Raw genomic sequence first — 16,036 nt, 5'->3', positions numbered from 1 at the left:
CCTCGCTCTGTTTGATCTGGAATGTTTCCAATTAAATATATATACACAGACAGATACACAGACACACATATATATGCACACAAATAATTACACACATGCTAACATAAAAGTACACACATACATATGCATGCACAAACAAACACACAGGCACACCTGTACAATACACAGACACCCGCACACACAAAGAAACAGACATATGGACACACAAAGCCACAAAAGCACTGACATATCTGAATATACATGCATATAAAAGCAGAAATGCCTACACTTTCACTTGAACACATGTTCACATTTACACTGCTGACAGGCAAATCATTACTCCAACATTCTTGACTTTCTAAAGTTACACTTTCTAAAGATGGGGTTGTGAGGGCTTGAGAGAAGAGAAGGAACAGAGAGACAATGTGGGAGGGGAATTGAGGAATGTGTAACCAGGAGGAACAGAGACAGCTGGAAATAGGGAAACAATAAATGTAGGATCAATGAAAAGTGATAAAGGAATAAAGACAGAAAGAAAAGCAGAGTCAAAGGTGTGGGTATGGGTGGGAAACACGTTTTAACAGGCGGAATGAATGGACAATAAGGAATTGGCCAACATTTTTTTACGACAGTGGGGAGAGCTGGACAGGCATTGGGATGGAAAAAGGGGACAGAAAGTGACAGAAATTGAGTGAGGGAAATCAAAGGGACAAAACAAGAGGCAGCCTAATAGACAGGTGGACAGAGTCAGGGAAAATACAAAGGTGCACAAAGAACAAAGTGAGCGAGCGAGAGAGAGGAAGGAGAGAGGGGGTGAAAGAGAGAGTAAGGGAGAAAGAGAGAGAAAGAGAGATGGACAGGCAGTAGATGCAGAAAATATTTGTTACCAGCACTGGGACTGGTTCTGGTTTCTATTCCCAGCACTTCCCATGTCTGTTGAGATGACAAATATTAAGGGATCGTTCCTTCTTCAGTCACCTGGGCACAGTATCAACAGTAAGATCTGCAGTATGGTGAGAGGGGCAGTTCATAAGCTGTGGTGTCTAAAAGAACTCCAGCTACTGGAGTGTAACATCTGAGGATGGTAGAGTGGGGCGAGGACTCCCGGCACTTGTGGAATTAATGAAAAAACTGAGGTCTATTCACTGGCAAAAGTTGAGAGATGGGTCAGAGATGGTGCTAGAATGTCTTCAAAAGGAGGGCAGGTCCTTCCCCACCAGTGGGTTGGTTTGATGAATCGTGGTTCCTGACTAATCAGTTTGCAAGCAGTAGCAACATTTAAATTAAAAAATAAACTCTTTACATAAGAACAAATATATACATGAGCTCTGCAGTGATAGGGGTCTGGGGAAAGGAAGTAACGTAGAAGCAAACCACATTATACCAAAACTCACCTCATGACCATATTTGTTTACAACAGTGAAGGTGGACTTTCAGTCCTTCAAGTCTATGTTGACACAGAAAACTATATCCCCCCACTAACTTTCTCGATAATTATTTTCCTATTCTGTTTTATTAGGCTGCCTCCATAGGGGGAATGCAGACCGACTGATCAACCTGATGGGGAAGAAACCGGAGGGCCTGAGGAAATCTAGGATATCACAGGGAAGAACATAAAAACCATACAAATAGCATCAGTTAGGATTCAACCTGGGTCACTAGAGCAGTTGGGCAGCAGTTCTGTTAGCTGTAGCACTCTGCCACATGTCCCTCACTGTATACGTCCATACTTATTCTTAGCAACATATCTAGTTTCCTTCAAAAACCTTCCTTGCTGTCCAATCTATATATTAAAACTCGTTTGTTTGCTTGTTCCTGAACTATAGCCAAAACGGTACATGATAGTGCGACAATTTTAGGCCCACCTTACTCACTGTCGTTCCCTGGTCCAATGGAAGAATTTTCATTGAAATCGGTGTTATATTTTTAGTTATACACATTTTAACGTTTAAAAAACCGTGCATGCGCAGTTGGGGCTCCATTGATCTGGTACTTATGTAAGATGGCCGCCGCATCCGCTCATGCGCAAAACAAATGCGTCCGCACTTGCGCAGTTGGGGCCTGTTGAGCAGGGCTCAGCCGCCTGTCTCTTGGGGACGGGAGAGCCAGGCCTGGTGCCGGAGGAAACAGCCGGAGCCAGGGCCTGGGCCTGGATGTGACCGGGTAACAGCGAGCCTGAGGTGGGCCAAGGGGAAAGGTGGCGGCAGCAGCAGCGGTGGTGAGGCCGGGCATTGGTGGAGTGTGTCATTAAGCTGGAAAGTGTGCAGAAAAGATTTACGAGGATATTGCCAGGACCCAGGGGCTGAGTTCTAGGGAGGGATTGGGAAGGCTAGTACTTTATTCCTTGGAGCATGGGAGATTGTTGGGTGATCTTATCAAGGTGTATAAAATCATGAGAGGCATAGATAGGGTGAATTCACACCGTCTTTTTCACAGGGTTAGGGAATCAAGAACTAGAGGGCATAGGTTTAAGATGAGAGAGGAAAGATATAATAGGAACCTGAGAGGAAATTTGTCACACAGAGCATGGTGGCTATATGGAATGAGCTGGCAGTAAAGTGGTTGAGGGAGGTACAATAATAACATTTACTATAAGTGAGATTTGTTCAGGGATATGGATAGGAAGGTTTTAGATGGATTTGGGTCAAACGCAGGCAAATGGGACTAGTGTAAATGGGCATCTTGGACGGCATGGACAAGTTGGATCAAAGGGCTTGTTTCCATGCTGGCCTCAGCCGAAGACCACATCAGCACACATCCACCACTGTGACCACAGCCACATTCCTGCACTGGCTCAAGCATAGCTCAGACTCCAGCTTTACAGATAACAAAAGACCCTGAGTTCCAGTATACATACGTGGGCATTTCTTGACGCAGAAGGCTCCATACGTGTACTTGGCATTTGGATTGGGTTCTACCTGGAATGTTATTGTGTTGTAGAAGAAAGGCAGAGGACACTGAATGACACATGCTCCACTGTCATTGAAGTTGGTGCAGGCCTATAAAGTGAAGAGAGAGACCCATTGTTACAGGAAGAAAACAGTCACTGGTCTGCAAACAGCACATGGTCTGAAGAAGGGTCTCGACCCAAAACGTCACCCATTCCTTCTCTCCAGAGATGCTGTCTATCCCACTGAGTTACTCCAGCTGTTTGTGTCTATCTTCGGTTTAAACCAGCATCTGCAGTTCCTTCTTACGCAGCACGTGGTTTTTATTGTTTGAAACAAATGCTAAGTATTTATAACCGTCTCAGATTTGATTTTATTAGTGTTGTTATAAGTCATAACTATTCCAGTTCTGTCCACTGCTGCTGGTTCTGTAATGTGCTCTCAGCTCCAATCACATTACTAGATGTCCTCAATAAGCTTTTCCATTTCTCCTTTACTACTTTAAATCACCACAGTGAGATGTTCCAAGGGTTCTGTATGGAGTAAGCCCTGACATAAAGAAGGTATCCATGAGCAGGATCTTCAAAACATCAGATCGCAGGTTCACAAAGTAATTGGGGAAGGGAACATAATGTTATTGTTTATTGCAAAATAGGGTGATTATGCACAAATATATAGGGCATTGGTGGGATCATATCGAGAGTACCTTGTATGGTATTGATCTCTTTATTTAATGATGTGATTGTGTTGGAAGATTGAATTACGAAAGGTTTACTAAAGGGCCTGTCCCACTTAGGCGATTTTTTAGGCGACTGCCAAAGTCGTAGCAGATCGCTGAAATTTTCTTTTACCCTACGACAATGACCACGACAATGCCGAGTCAAGTCGATATGTTACTTTTTTTGTGAAACTAACACCTGGCTAAGAGAATACACCGCCTTCGGAAACATCGCAAAATTCCCACGCTTATCAATGCTTCTCCGACATCTTGATTTTCGCTGAAATCACCGACAAGTCTGTAATTACTTGAGAGTTTTGAAATATAACATCTTGCCCAGGTTACTTGAAAACCAAGCTTCACGGTAACAAGGCATAAACTGGATTGACTTCCAGTTTACTAATAGCAGTATTAAGAAATTTAATTTTAAACGTGGTTAAATGGATTTTTGTGCGGAGTGTGGGCATTCTTTGAAAACGTACGGGAGATGCATATCTGGTTTCTGGATTGCATATCTGGGTTGGGAGCCTACTTTAAAAGTAATCGCTGATGGCCATAAACATTGCAAAATTCCCACGCTTACCTGACTGTCAAACTGTCGCCTCCAATCTACCTGTCAAATGTCCTGACGGTAAATAAATTGGTTAAACGCAAGTAGTTTATGGTATCTTCAAATTACTTTACTTAATTTAATATTACGTGCTTCTAAATGCATCTGCGACAACCTAGCAAACCTGGGGACAGCATGCGACAGCGCCCGCAATAAGCTACGATACCTAGCGTCAAGCCAGCTGTCGCTGAGAAATTTCTATCTGGAAAATCTTTGAGCGAAGTGCTGAGATCCGCTACGATTCTTTGAAGACTCCTCACGGTCATGCCCACGACACCCTGGTGAATGTTTGCCGACAGCCTAGTCGCCGGCAGTCGCTTTAAAATCGCCTAAGTGCGACAGGCCCTTTAACTCATTCCTGGAATGGGTGGGTGGTTTTATGAGTAATTGCTGACAGTTTAGTCTTGCACCCATTGCAGATTCGAAGAATGGGGACTTGATTGAAACGTGGAAGATTGTAAGGAAACTTGACAACGTGGATGTGGAAAGATGTTTCCATGTGTGGGAGAATCTAGCACTAAGGGATATCATTTAAAAATACAGGAGTTGACTATTTTGGACCGAGAGGAGGCAACTTTATGTTCTTTAGAGTTGCAAGTATCTAGGCCTCTCTTCGGAGGGCAGTGAAGGCAGAGTCTTTGAATATTTCTAAGACAGAGGGAGAGAGAGATTGTTGGTAAGTAATGAGTTGCCTGAGATAGTAGTTGTGATTACTATCCCTGTAATTGACTAATTTCTACCTAATACTACCAATCATACATCCCACCAATCCCACCTGGATCACAAACCATATGTCTCACCAATCTTTCGTAGGTAACCCTCACCTCTGGCCCACCTCCAAACTCAACTATCCACCCCACAATCTCTGCTTCTGGCTCTTGGTGTCCTACACCCACACCACTTACCTTCTGCTCTCTGGAGCACATTAACAAACTGCCTTGAGTATGCAATCTGTATTCAAAAATGCTTCCAGAGTTTCTGAAAATCCCTCAGACTGACCTTCCAACAACATACTGAACTATTTGCTGGGTGCACCTTCATTAATTCATTTCACTCATTAATTTTGCCGCGAGGCTTTTCAACATCTGCACATTCCCTTTCTACCTCATTGGATTGGGCTAATAAATAACAGGATGTTTCTATGATCAGACCTGCATTCCCCTGAGTTCATACGTTCATACTTTCTAGGAGCAGAATTACGCCATTCAGCCCATCATCTATGCCGCCATTCAATCATGGCTGATCTATCTTTCCCTCTCAACCCCATTCTTTTGCCTTGTCCTCATAACCTCTGACACTCTTAGTAATCAAGAATGTGTCAATCTCCGCCTTAAAAATATCCATTGACGGCCTCCACAGCAATGAAGTCCACAGATTCACCACCCTCTAACTAAAGAAATTCTTCCTCATCTCCTTTCTATCCATGCCTTTCACTCTTCAGTAGTGTTAAATGAGTTCTCTAATCTGGGTGTTGTGGATGATCAAAGCGTGGCAAAAGAAACCCTGCAAAGAATCTGATGTGTTTCTGAGTCAGTGAAAACATTCAAAAACTGGGATCGCTAAACTTTAAAAAAATTGCAGATGCTGGAAATTTGACAGCATCTGCGGAAAGAAAAATAATGAATACTTCAGGTTAAAGGTTCTTATGTCAGTGACTCTGTAACTCACTCCATAGATGCTGCTGATCTGCTGCGTGTTTCCATCATGACAAGTATGTGTTTGGCAAAAAGTATTCTGTCTTACGTTGAGATGGAGCTAAGATGAACCAAGTGATACAGCAGGTATGATGGGCTGAGTGGTCTATTCCTATCCACATGTAATTGTGCAGGGTAAGTCATCCTACATGAACCAGAGCTTGCTGCCATGAAAGGATACACAGAGACAGGCAATTACAGGAATTAAAGCTCCCTCACAAAGACACAAAAAGCAAATCTTGGAGATCCAAGATCAATTCATGAACTACCAGTCATCTAATATTAATTGTAAACATCTTCACGGACTAAATTAACATCAATTTGTTTCATAAGTAAATTCAGCTGTATTATTCATTCACAGGCACAGAAAACCTCATTATAATTTTAAATGCTGGTCTATTTCTGAAATCAAACATTTTCCATTTTACAGCACCAGATCCACCCCAAGGTTTGTTTTCCTCAATCAAGATGCATGTTATCCCTCAATAATATTACTTTATTGTTATTTTGTTCTAACTGTTCAATGTACTGCAGGTGTTATCCTTTATCACTGTCTGGAGATAATCAACAAGGAATGCTTTACTTTGTCAAGTAAAGCTTCATGTTAGTCGACTCAGCAAATGAACATGTCTTTAAACTGAAGTATTTCAAGCAGGGCACAATCACAGGAGTATTCTAAAAAGGCCAAGAGCATAAACTCATATCACATTTTATATTCTGGTCAGTCATTAATTAAAACTTAGCTTAAAGACAACTGATTCCTAATGGGGGGAAGGTCAGACAGCCAGTTCGTGGTATAATAATTATATTAAGGCTGGAGAGTTGGTGATGGGTGATGGGTGGGTATGGGGGAATTGGGGTGAAAGAGTGAGAATGGCAATAATTGGGGAGGGGATCAGTACTAGTAAAGATATTGCAGATTTTTCATCATTCATCTTTTAATGCAGCTCAAAAATGGGAAGATGGACTGTGCAGATCAGGGATTTATTACAGTATCTCATCAACGTGTCAGTGGTGGAGAGAATCAACAACTTCAAGTTCCTGGGCATGCATATCTCTGAAGATCTGTCCTGGATCCAGCACATTGATGCAATCATAAAGAAAGTCCACCAACGCCTCTCCTTCCTTACAAGATTGAGAAGATTCGGTATGCCGATGAATACTCTCTTGAACTTCTATAGGTTTATATAGGTTTATGGTTGCATCACGGCCTGGTTTGGCAACTCAAATGCCGAGGAACGAAGAAGATTATAAAAAGTTGTGAACACCTCCCGGTCCATCGTGAGTACTGACTTCCTCACCATCAAAGGGATCTATAGGAGGCACTGTCTCAATAAGGCAGCCAGCATTACCAAGGATCTACACCACCCTGGCCAGGCTTTCATTTCACTCCGGCCATCGGGAAGAAGATATAGGAGTCTGAACACTGTAGTGCCCAGGTCAGGAACAGCTTCTTCGCAACAACCATCAGGCTATTGAACACTATGAACTACAACTAAACTCCAAACTATGGATGCCTTGGTTGCACCAGGGACGTTGGGCTTTGTTTTGGTTTTGCACTGCATTGGGCTTTTTATTTATTTAACTTTTTTTTTGGTTTGTTTATTATATTATTTATAGGGTATTTTGTTCATAAATCTGCGGTGCTGATGCAAGTAAGAATCTTGTTGCTCTGTTTCAGTATCTATGACAATAAAACACTCCTCTGAAACATTTCAGGGGGTGAGAATATATAGCCTTATTTGGTTTAACTACAACATAAAACATATAATGAGATGCTTTACTAAACGGAAGCTTAACTCTGCAAAACAGATTGTCATCTCTGATGAGGCAGCAATACCTCAGCTGGGAAAAAAATAACGCAACAAAGCTGCAGTTAAGAATTTCCACATCTGCATTCCCGAATTTCTTTTGTGGTTAGACATCTGTACGGATTGCTAATGGAACGGGTCATTGTTACTGCGATGAAGCTAATAGTGCAAATGATACTGTGCATGACATGAAATGGGGAAACAATAGTGCAGCGAATGTGAAATGGTTTTGTGGTTTGTCATGTGTTGCGAGTGGGTCAGTGGTAGGGTAATGAGTCTGAATTGGTTCTGTGGTATTGTTCTGCAGGTAGAGTGTGCCAACCATACCCTAACAGACAAGCAGTGGGCTAATGTTACTTGTGGCCACGTACAAAGCAATCGGTGTCCTTGGGTCCTGAGCAGCCACCTGCACATTCCCGATGGCAGCAGTCACTAACAAATGGGCTAAAGCATCGTTCGTCACACTGCTGGGCGCATACGGTCTTCGTGACTGCAAAGAAAAGACTGCATGTAATTTCAAAGTGAGGGCATATCAATGTCATGCTTCCCTTTCAAGAGAAGAATTGTCCAACAATTTAGTGTCCATTTTATGCCGTTAAATTACAGGAGCATTTTGCACAAGCAAATTACCAAGGCAATGATTGCACTATATACAGAGAGCCACAAATGGAAAACTTATCCTATTGACAACAAATCTAAAAGCTTCCCATTTTATTTCTCTCTTTTTACCACAGATTAGCGAAATAGTTTCTCCGCTACTTTTTCTTGCAAATCAAAGTGTTGAAAGTCAGACACAATCCTTTCCTGAAAGTGACAATGGAACTTCACGGTGCATGACCCTTGTCCTATAATGTGGTCTAATGTATTTACCATTGGATATGTCCTTCTTCTTTGCAGAGAAATCTGAGCACAAACATTGAATTTTAAATCTCTAAGTAGAGGACTGTCTCAAAGATGGCTTGCAGTATAAGTGTCACAACTGGAAGACAAGCACATCCTTACTGTAGTGGATCTTGTATGTAGGGCTGTGACAGTGAGAAGTGAATGAGTCCCTTTGGGCCCACAAATTTAGCTTTGTGATAACTAAATTGCACCAGGCACTTCCACTGAGTATATTTAGCATTAGGATACATATATAAATATTATACATTAAATTGTTTGAGTCCTCTGTCAATACAAAATCTTATTATAAAAAGCATTGAATTTGCAAGGCAAACAGTTGTGTGAAGATTATTTATATTTAATACAATGGATGCTGGTATAATAAAATCTTGCTTGTCATATTAAAACATCGCTACAGGAGAAAGCAATGAACTGACTGACAGTTTGATATTATGGAAAAGACAACCAGCTCAAGTTCACACTCAGCAAATGGTCTGTCGGCCTTGAAATTGCTGTATTGGATATCGATTCAGGCACTCACTAATCCAAAGGAGGTGCCCATTTCTCCACTTCCCTGAGTTGTGAGGCTGACCTGTGACCTGAATTTACACTTTGCAAAAAAGCACTGCAATCCGTAGAGTGCCGTTCACAGCATCTGAGATGGAGTCGAGATTTCTAAAAGCATAATTACGTTGATCTGAGTGAGGGGGCAAGCAGAGATTAGGCACTTTACATCTATCAGCTTCCAATGATCCACTTGGGCTGTAATGGAGGATTAATATACTTCAATTTTCATTATAAGTGGGCAGTAATTTTATTGTAACAGGAATTTACCTCCATTTGGTTCTTGCAGTAAGTGAAATGGACTTTATTTTTTATTATCATTTCACGAGCTTCATTTTTTTCTATGTGTGTGTGTATGTGTGCATGTGTGTGAGTGCATGAGTATGTGCGTGTGTGCGTATATGTTTCTCTGTACATGTGTGAGCAAATCTTATGCTGGACAGCAGATTGTGGGCCAGGTGTCTTCTGAGCCACCTGTAATGTCTTCTTTCAAGTTTGATTATTCGCAGTTTGAAATTCACATTTCCAAATTGGTTTGTTAATTGGCTACTGCAAGTTGCCTCTACCATGGCGATGAGTAGATAATCGATGGGAGTGGGCGGAGAATAAACATGGACGTTCAGTGACTGGAGATATTTGGATCATGTGCAGACAGATAAAAGTAGTTTATCTTGGCATTGTATACGGCACAGATGTTGTGAGCTAAGGGGACCTGTTCCTGTGTTGTATGGTTTATATTCTATGTTCAAAAATGGTAAGAGTGTAGACTTATGTTGACATTGTGGACCAAAGGGCTGGTTTCCACACGGTATCGTTCTGTGGCTCTCATGTATCTATTTGAATTTGTTGCAAGTCTTAAGTACAATTGTGCATATGTTAAATTATCCTGCACAGTAAGGTTGTGAATGCAAATACATTACTCGTGTATTATGTCTAAATATTTTATTGTAGATAAATTCTGCTTGTTGGTTCTTGGGAACAGACACAAAGTTCATGATTTTATATTTTTAATATAACTAAGATGAATTCACAACTAATCTCTGTTGACTTAAGCCTCTTGTATAAATATTTGATCATTATATTTTTTTCTTTGTAAGGGAGGAGTAGTATCGTACGTGATTTTTAGTTACCAGGGAAAGTACTACCTTAAGGTTTTATAAACAAGCATCTGCAGTTTCTTAGGACTACCTTAAGGTTAACGGGTGTTGCAGTAAGAGACTTTATCACATGGCTCTGTCTTGTTACTTTGTTTGTACCCTGTTTGTAGTTCATTTAAAGATTGATGGACACAGATAAAGGTTGTGTTTCGTGTCCAAGTGACTGGATGAGTGACAATAATCCTGAGGCTCCAAAAAGCAGCTTGGAACCCACAGTTCACTACAGCTGTTTGCCTCAGCTGATAAGCAAAGATTTTTCTGGTGCTCTCTCATTCTCTAATATCCACTCTGCTTGTAGTACAGTCTGGTTTTGGAGGGTGAAGAAGTAGTTCAGCCAGATCGTTAACTCTACTTCATTGAGATGCGACTGGTCTGAACACATGGTGAGTCGCTTCTCGGGGCCAGGTTGGTGGGCTTACTTTGGGGAACAGAATCAAGCGGTTAATCGATTAGTGACATTTTTAAATGTGAATGCTCACATTTTTTGCCTCATTATTATTTCTGGGGAAATTGATTTTATGAAATACCAGCAAACATACATTAACACTGCGGCAATTTACAACAGGATTGTCAGAACACACTGAGCTCCATGCCTCTCCTTCAAACCTGCCTGAACTTTCAAATGTCTGCATGGTGAAAATTAATCAAAATCAATATATCTGTTAAATATTTATATTGCCACAGAAACGCAAAGGTTTCAATCCACATTACCGCAGAAGTGTAGAAAAATTCAAAAGTTGATCTGGCTGTGGTTCAATGGTTTGCATGGCAAGTTGTGCTAGCAATCAACTCCAACCACTGACTCGCTTGATAATATTCAATCTTGCTCATGTCAGTATCATCAGATGCTTGTAATAATACACCCCTGGGCTACCCGTAACATTTTCCATCAAGATGTTGGGATTGTTACAAGAATAGACTTTCAAATAAAGAAGTAGAATCTGTTGTGATGAGTTAAGAATTTAACTCTGGCACAGATCTGCAGTGGAACAGTTGGTATCAACACATCTAAGTGCCTACAGGGTTCAGGATTCCAATGTGAATGGGAAGTCCCACAGTCACTGGGAGAGCCTGATAGGCAGCTGGGACGTGTGTGAGGAGGGAGCTTTTTGGAATTCCCTTGCATGCACACTGGGGGAATCTGTCTGCCCATCGCATGCCAGGTTAGAAATGTAGCAGAATCCATGAGGATTCATCTCATTGGCACTGTCCAACTGCAAGGAAGAAAGGCAAACAGTATTTTTCAATTAGATGTGTTTACTTACATGTTTTTAATTATTCAGTAGTGTTTAGAAGTTGTTGTTTTTATTTGTTTCAAAAATGTTAAATTTTTAATTATTTTCATGTAATTTCATTTTGAAACTGGTTAAAGTTTCCATCATGTATTGAGTCATATATCTTGGAAACTGGTCCTGCGGCCCAAATCCTCCATGCTGACTGAGTGCCCATCTAAGCTACTCCCATTAGATATTTAGAAGTACTAAAACAAATTGAGAGCTATCAAAGCTGATGGTGGCACCAAAGGTTTCCACGGATGTTCTGTAGATGGGGCTGCTTCATGATTATATTTATGCACGGTTCGGATTTACTGGCTTGTATGCAAAACAGTTCCTTTCACTGTACATGTGACAATAAAATAACTATTGAATTGTCTATTGTCTATTGAGATCAGTGCAGGTAGGGAAACTCAATGAGAAAAACTCAGACCTATTGCATTCTCACTTCCTTATCAATTTCAACTTAATTAAAACTAACTTAAGCAAAGAAATGGATATGTGTGAATTAAATCTCCTTGCATTTGTGCTCTTGTGTCAAATATAGGTCATTCATAGGAGGACTCCAGACTTATTGAGGATGAATTAATAGAGGGTGTCTTGGTTTTATCAAATTACTTATGTGTTATAAGCCTTCACAAGGCACAATGAACAACAAAATGTTGGCAGGTTGGGAGATTGTTGAGCAGGTTTCCAAAAGCCAGGATTAATTAATAAGGAGCTGAAGTGGAGAGCCTCTGAAAGTAAGCCCAGGACTGGCCTGGGAAACTAAACCAAGCTCCTGTAGTAAGTACACAGGAAAGAATGGGCTTGACAGATTTGGGACTGGTGGCATTCAGACCTGTGGTTAGGCTTGTGGTGTCCTGGAGCCTGCTCGTGTCCTACAAGAACAACACTCAGGAAAACAGGAGCAGAAGTAGGCCAGCTTGTGAACCTGTGGGACACCACTTCTGATTACAGCCAAGAGTGGGCATCCCAATTTTCACAATGTGGCTCTGCAGGGATTGTGGGATTTATACAAAGTCTACTTGTCTGCACTTGAGAAACAATAAGGACATTTTTACACCATTTAGTTGGTAAACATTGTCAAGACACAAAAAAAATGGAATGCTGGAGTGTGGCAAGAAGATAGTCAGGTGAATGAGAAGATGCAGATCCAGAGTTAACATTAATTGTGTAAGCATGCTCTATGAAAGATACTCACGTGTCTGACATTGGTTCTCAGATGGACCCCAGCATCGATCTTTGCAAGACTTGTGACATCTCCCACCTACGGAAAAGAACCAAAATTACTCCCAGTCTATCAGCAATTGCACACCAAACATACTGATCAACCGTACAGTGGTGGCAGTATTTCAAAACACGGACTGGAATTATTTGCCAGAGTGTGCGGATTCTGGCGTGGAGAGTTCCAGCTGGACATTTAATGTCCTTGAAAGAAGTGGTGGTGAATCTCTTTCCAGAAAGTCTTTCATCTCTAGCGTTATCCATTGCTTCCGTATCATTATAAAAATGTGTGAATATTGGGAATATTCAATAAAGATTCCAATGCAGAGTCTAGAAATACAAACAACAGAACAAGACATACCACGGACAATCACACCATTCCCATTGATACTCTCCATCATGAGTATTAGTAACTCCATTCACACTGAAGGCAAAACCTGGACCTCCTTGAGTAACCCAACATCACTGTGGTGTGTTTATTAATCCACTGATTTGGATCACAGAAGAGTCATCCTTGGAAACACTTACTTACATATCATACCCGCTAGGGTTATTCAACTATCCTAAGATGGTCGAGTACGACAAGGATTCAGAGCATGTTTCCCTTGATTCACAGTGGCAAAGCAAGAGTCTTCATGTCAGAAGTAAGGCTTCGGCATTTACTATTGGGGTGAGATGCAAGTTTCTTACTGAGGAGTTTGTGAAACTTTGGAATCTCAGCCCAAGAAGGCTGTTGGCTACTTAGTCATGGAATATATTCTGTAATTCGCACATCATGAAATCCCATGGTTGTGAGATAAAGCCAACAGAGAGAGCCAGAAGCTATTTCAAGCATCAAGTGAACAGGCAGACTGAGTGCAGTTGATCACCTTGAACAGGCAGCCTTCAAGTGCACCTATTAACATTGAGGGATTAAAGCAGGATGGGCAGATTTTGTCTGATACTTGAGCATGCAGACATACAGGAGGCTTTACTGTAACTTCATTTTAGAAGGAAAAGAAAGGGACTGCCACTTCAAAAACCAGTAGTGTTCACGAGAGCCGGGGATGTGGAGCAAGGTGCATGAATACTTTAAGTCCTGGATGAAGAGGCTGAAAATTATTTTTAGTTGCCAGGAATATTACCGAGGCAGAAAATAGTGCTAAGACTCCTCAGGCATACACTGCTCCAGTGGGCAAATCAAAGAAAACGTATTCCTGGCAGAGATCAGCTTCAGAGCATAACGCACACTTCGTAAGTTAATTGCTCAGATGAAAGTTAAAGTTACATCACTTATAGAGATGGTTTGAAATCTAGAAGCATATATCAATCCAAAGCCTTGTGAGAGAGCAAGCTGACAAAAATCAGCACAAGCCAACACAATCTATTAGCAATTTGGTGTAGCACTGACAATTTTGGAGAGCTTTTAGATTGTGTATGGAGTATCTGGTTCATCTCTCAGCAACTTAAAATTAACTTGCTTACTCCCTGCACCAGTGCTGATAAAGTGTCTTCAACCTAATACCTTAACATTACCACTCTTTCCACTGATGCTACATAACCTGTTAAATGTTTGCAGCATTTTCTGCTAATATTTCATGTAGATTCAAGGGATGAAAGAATCCACTCTTAAAGGGCCTGTCCCACTTAGGCGACTTTTTAGGCGACTGCCGGCGATTGTCAAAGTCGTAGCAGATCGCCAAAATTTTATTTTACCCGCCGACAATGACCATGACAATGCCAAGTCAGGTCGAGATTACACCGTCTTCAGAAACATCGCAAAATTCCCATGCTGTCAATGCTTCTCCGGCGTCCTAATTGTCGCTGAAAATACTGACAAGTCGGTAAGTACTTGAGAGTTTTGAAATATAACATCTTGCCCGGGTTACTTGAAAACCAAGCTTCATGGTAACAAGGCATAAACTGGATTGATTTCCAGTTTACTAATAGCAGTATTAAGAATTTAATTTTAAAAGTGGTTAAATGGATTTTTGTGCGGAGTGTGGGCATTCTTTGAAAACGTACGGGAGATGCATATCTGGTTTCAAGGTTGCATATCAGGGTTGGGAGTCTACTTTAAATGTAATCGCTGATGGCCATAAACATCGCGAAAATTCCCACGCTTACCTGACCGTCAAACTGTCGCCTCCAATCTACCTGTCAAATGTCCTGACGGTAAATAAATTGGTCAAACGCAAGTATTTTATGGTATCTTCAAATGACTTTACTTAATTTAATATTATGTGCTTCTAAATGCATCTAGCAAACCTGGGGACAGCATGCGACAGCGCCCGCAATAAGCAACGATACCTGGCGACAAGCCAGCTGTCGCCGAGAAATTTCATACCGGTTGGTTTCTCAGCGATATGCCAAGATCCACTACGATTCTTTGAAGACTCCTCACGATCATGCCCGTGGCACCCCGGCGAACTGTCAGCGACAGGCTAGTCGCAGGCATTTGCCTTAAAACCGCCTAAGTGGGACAGGCCCTTAACAAAACTGTTAGGACAAGAAACCTAACATTACATTGCAGGAAGCGGTAGCCAAGAATGCCCATCCTGCGACAGCCACAAATGTAATAATAGTCTACGGTCTTTGGAGAAACCCATAAGAATTTGATCTAACAAGGGACAGCTTCATGTAATCCCAAATGGTCCGAGTCACAGTTACAACTGCTGCAAGTCACAGTTATAAATGTACCATTGGTTCAACCCCAAGCAATTATTCTTTTTTGTCACCAAATGTTAAATGCTGGAAGAGCTGAAAGCAGCATGTAAACTAAAACACAAGGCAACAAATGAGAGTGCTGGTTTTAATCTGATACCACAGAAAGAGGATGGATTGCTCATAACAAGATTTACAATGGGAATCCGCACAATATTACAGAAGCTGCAGATGACACAAAACTTACTTTGCATAGGAAGTTATTAATAATGCAAATGGAACCAGCTGTAAATTGTTCCATGTAGAGACAGGGAATGGCAAATGCAGGTTTACAAAAAATGACGCAAAAAATTTGGAATAACTCAGTGGGTCAAGCAACATCTCTGGAGAACATGGAGAGCAAACATTTCAGGTCGGGACCCTTTTTTAATCTGAAGAAGGGTCCCGACACGAACTGTCACCTATCCATGTTCTCCATAAATACTGCTTGTCCCGTGAGTTACACCAGCACTTTGTGCCCTTTTGTGTAAACCAGCATCTGCATTTCCTTGTTTCTACAATAAACACTGCTTGATTTACCTATGGTTCA

At 41.3% G+C, this 16,036-nt stretch overlaps 1 protein-coding gene across 7 annotated transcripts in view; it reads right to left on the bottom strand.

The window, feature by feature from the left end:
* The window catches only part of erbb4b (erb-b2 receptor tyrosine kinase 4b), a 741,684-nt gene that overhangs the window by 238,646 nt on the left and 487,002 nt on the right, over positions 1 to 16,036 (bottom strand). For all 7 annotated transcript variants that reach the window (XM_078403687.1, XM_078403689.1, XM_078403688.1 and 4 more), the window contains exons 5-7: positions 12,782 to 12,847; positions 8,072 to 8,190; positions 2,837 to 2,978 (exon numbers count right to left, since the gene is read on the bottom strand). In XM_078403687.1, coding sequence (XP_078259813.1) covers positions 2,837 to 2,978; positions 8,072 to 8,190; positions 12,782 to 12,847 — 327 coding nt within the window. The remainder of the gene's footprint in view (positions 1 to 2,836; positions 2,979 to 8,071; positions 8,191 to 12,781; positions 12,848 to 16,036) is intronic.

The sequence above is a fragment of the Rhinoraja longicauda genome, chromosome 8 (genome assembly GCF_053455715.1).
Source record: "Rhinoraja longicauda isolate Sanriku21f chromosome 8, sRhiLon1.1, whole genome shotgun sequence".
In the NCBI taxonomy this organism is placed as follows: Eukaryota; Metazoa; Chordata; class Chondrichthyes; order Rajiformes; family Arhynchobatidae; genus Rhinoraja; species Rhinoraja longicauda.
The sequence above is the reverse complement of the archived record's forward strand: the minus strand, read 5'-3'. Positions and strand labels throughout refer to the sequence as shown.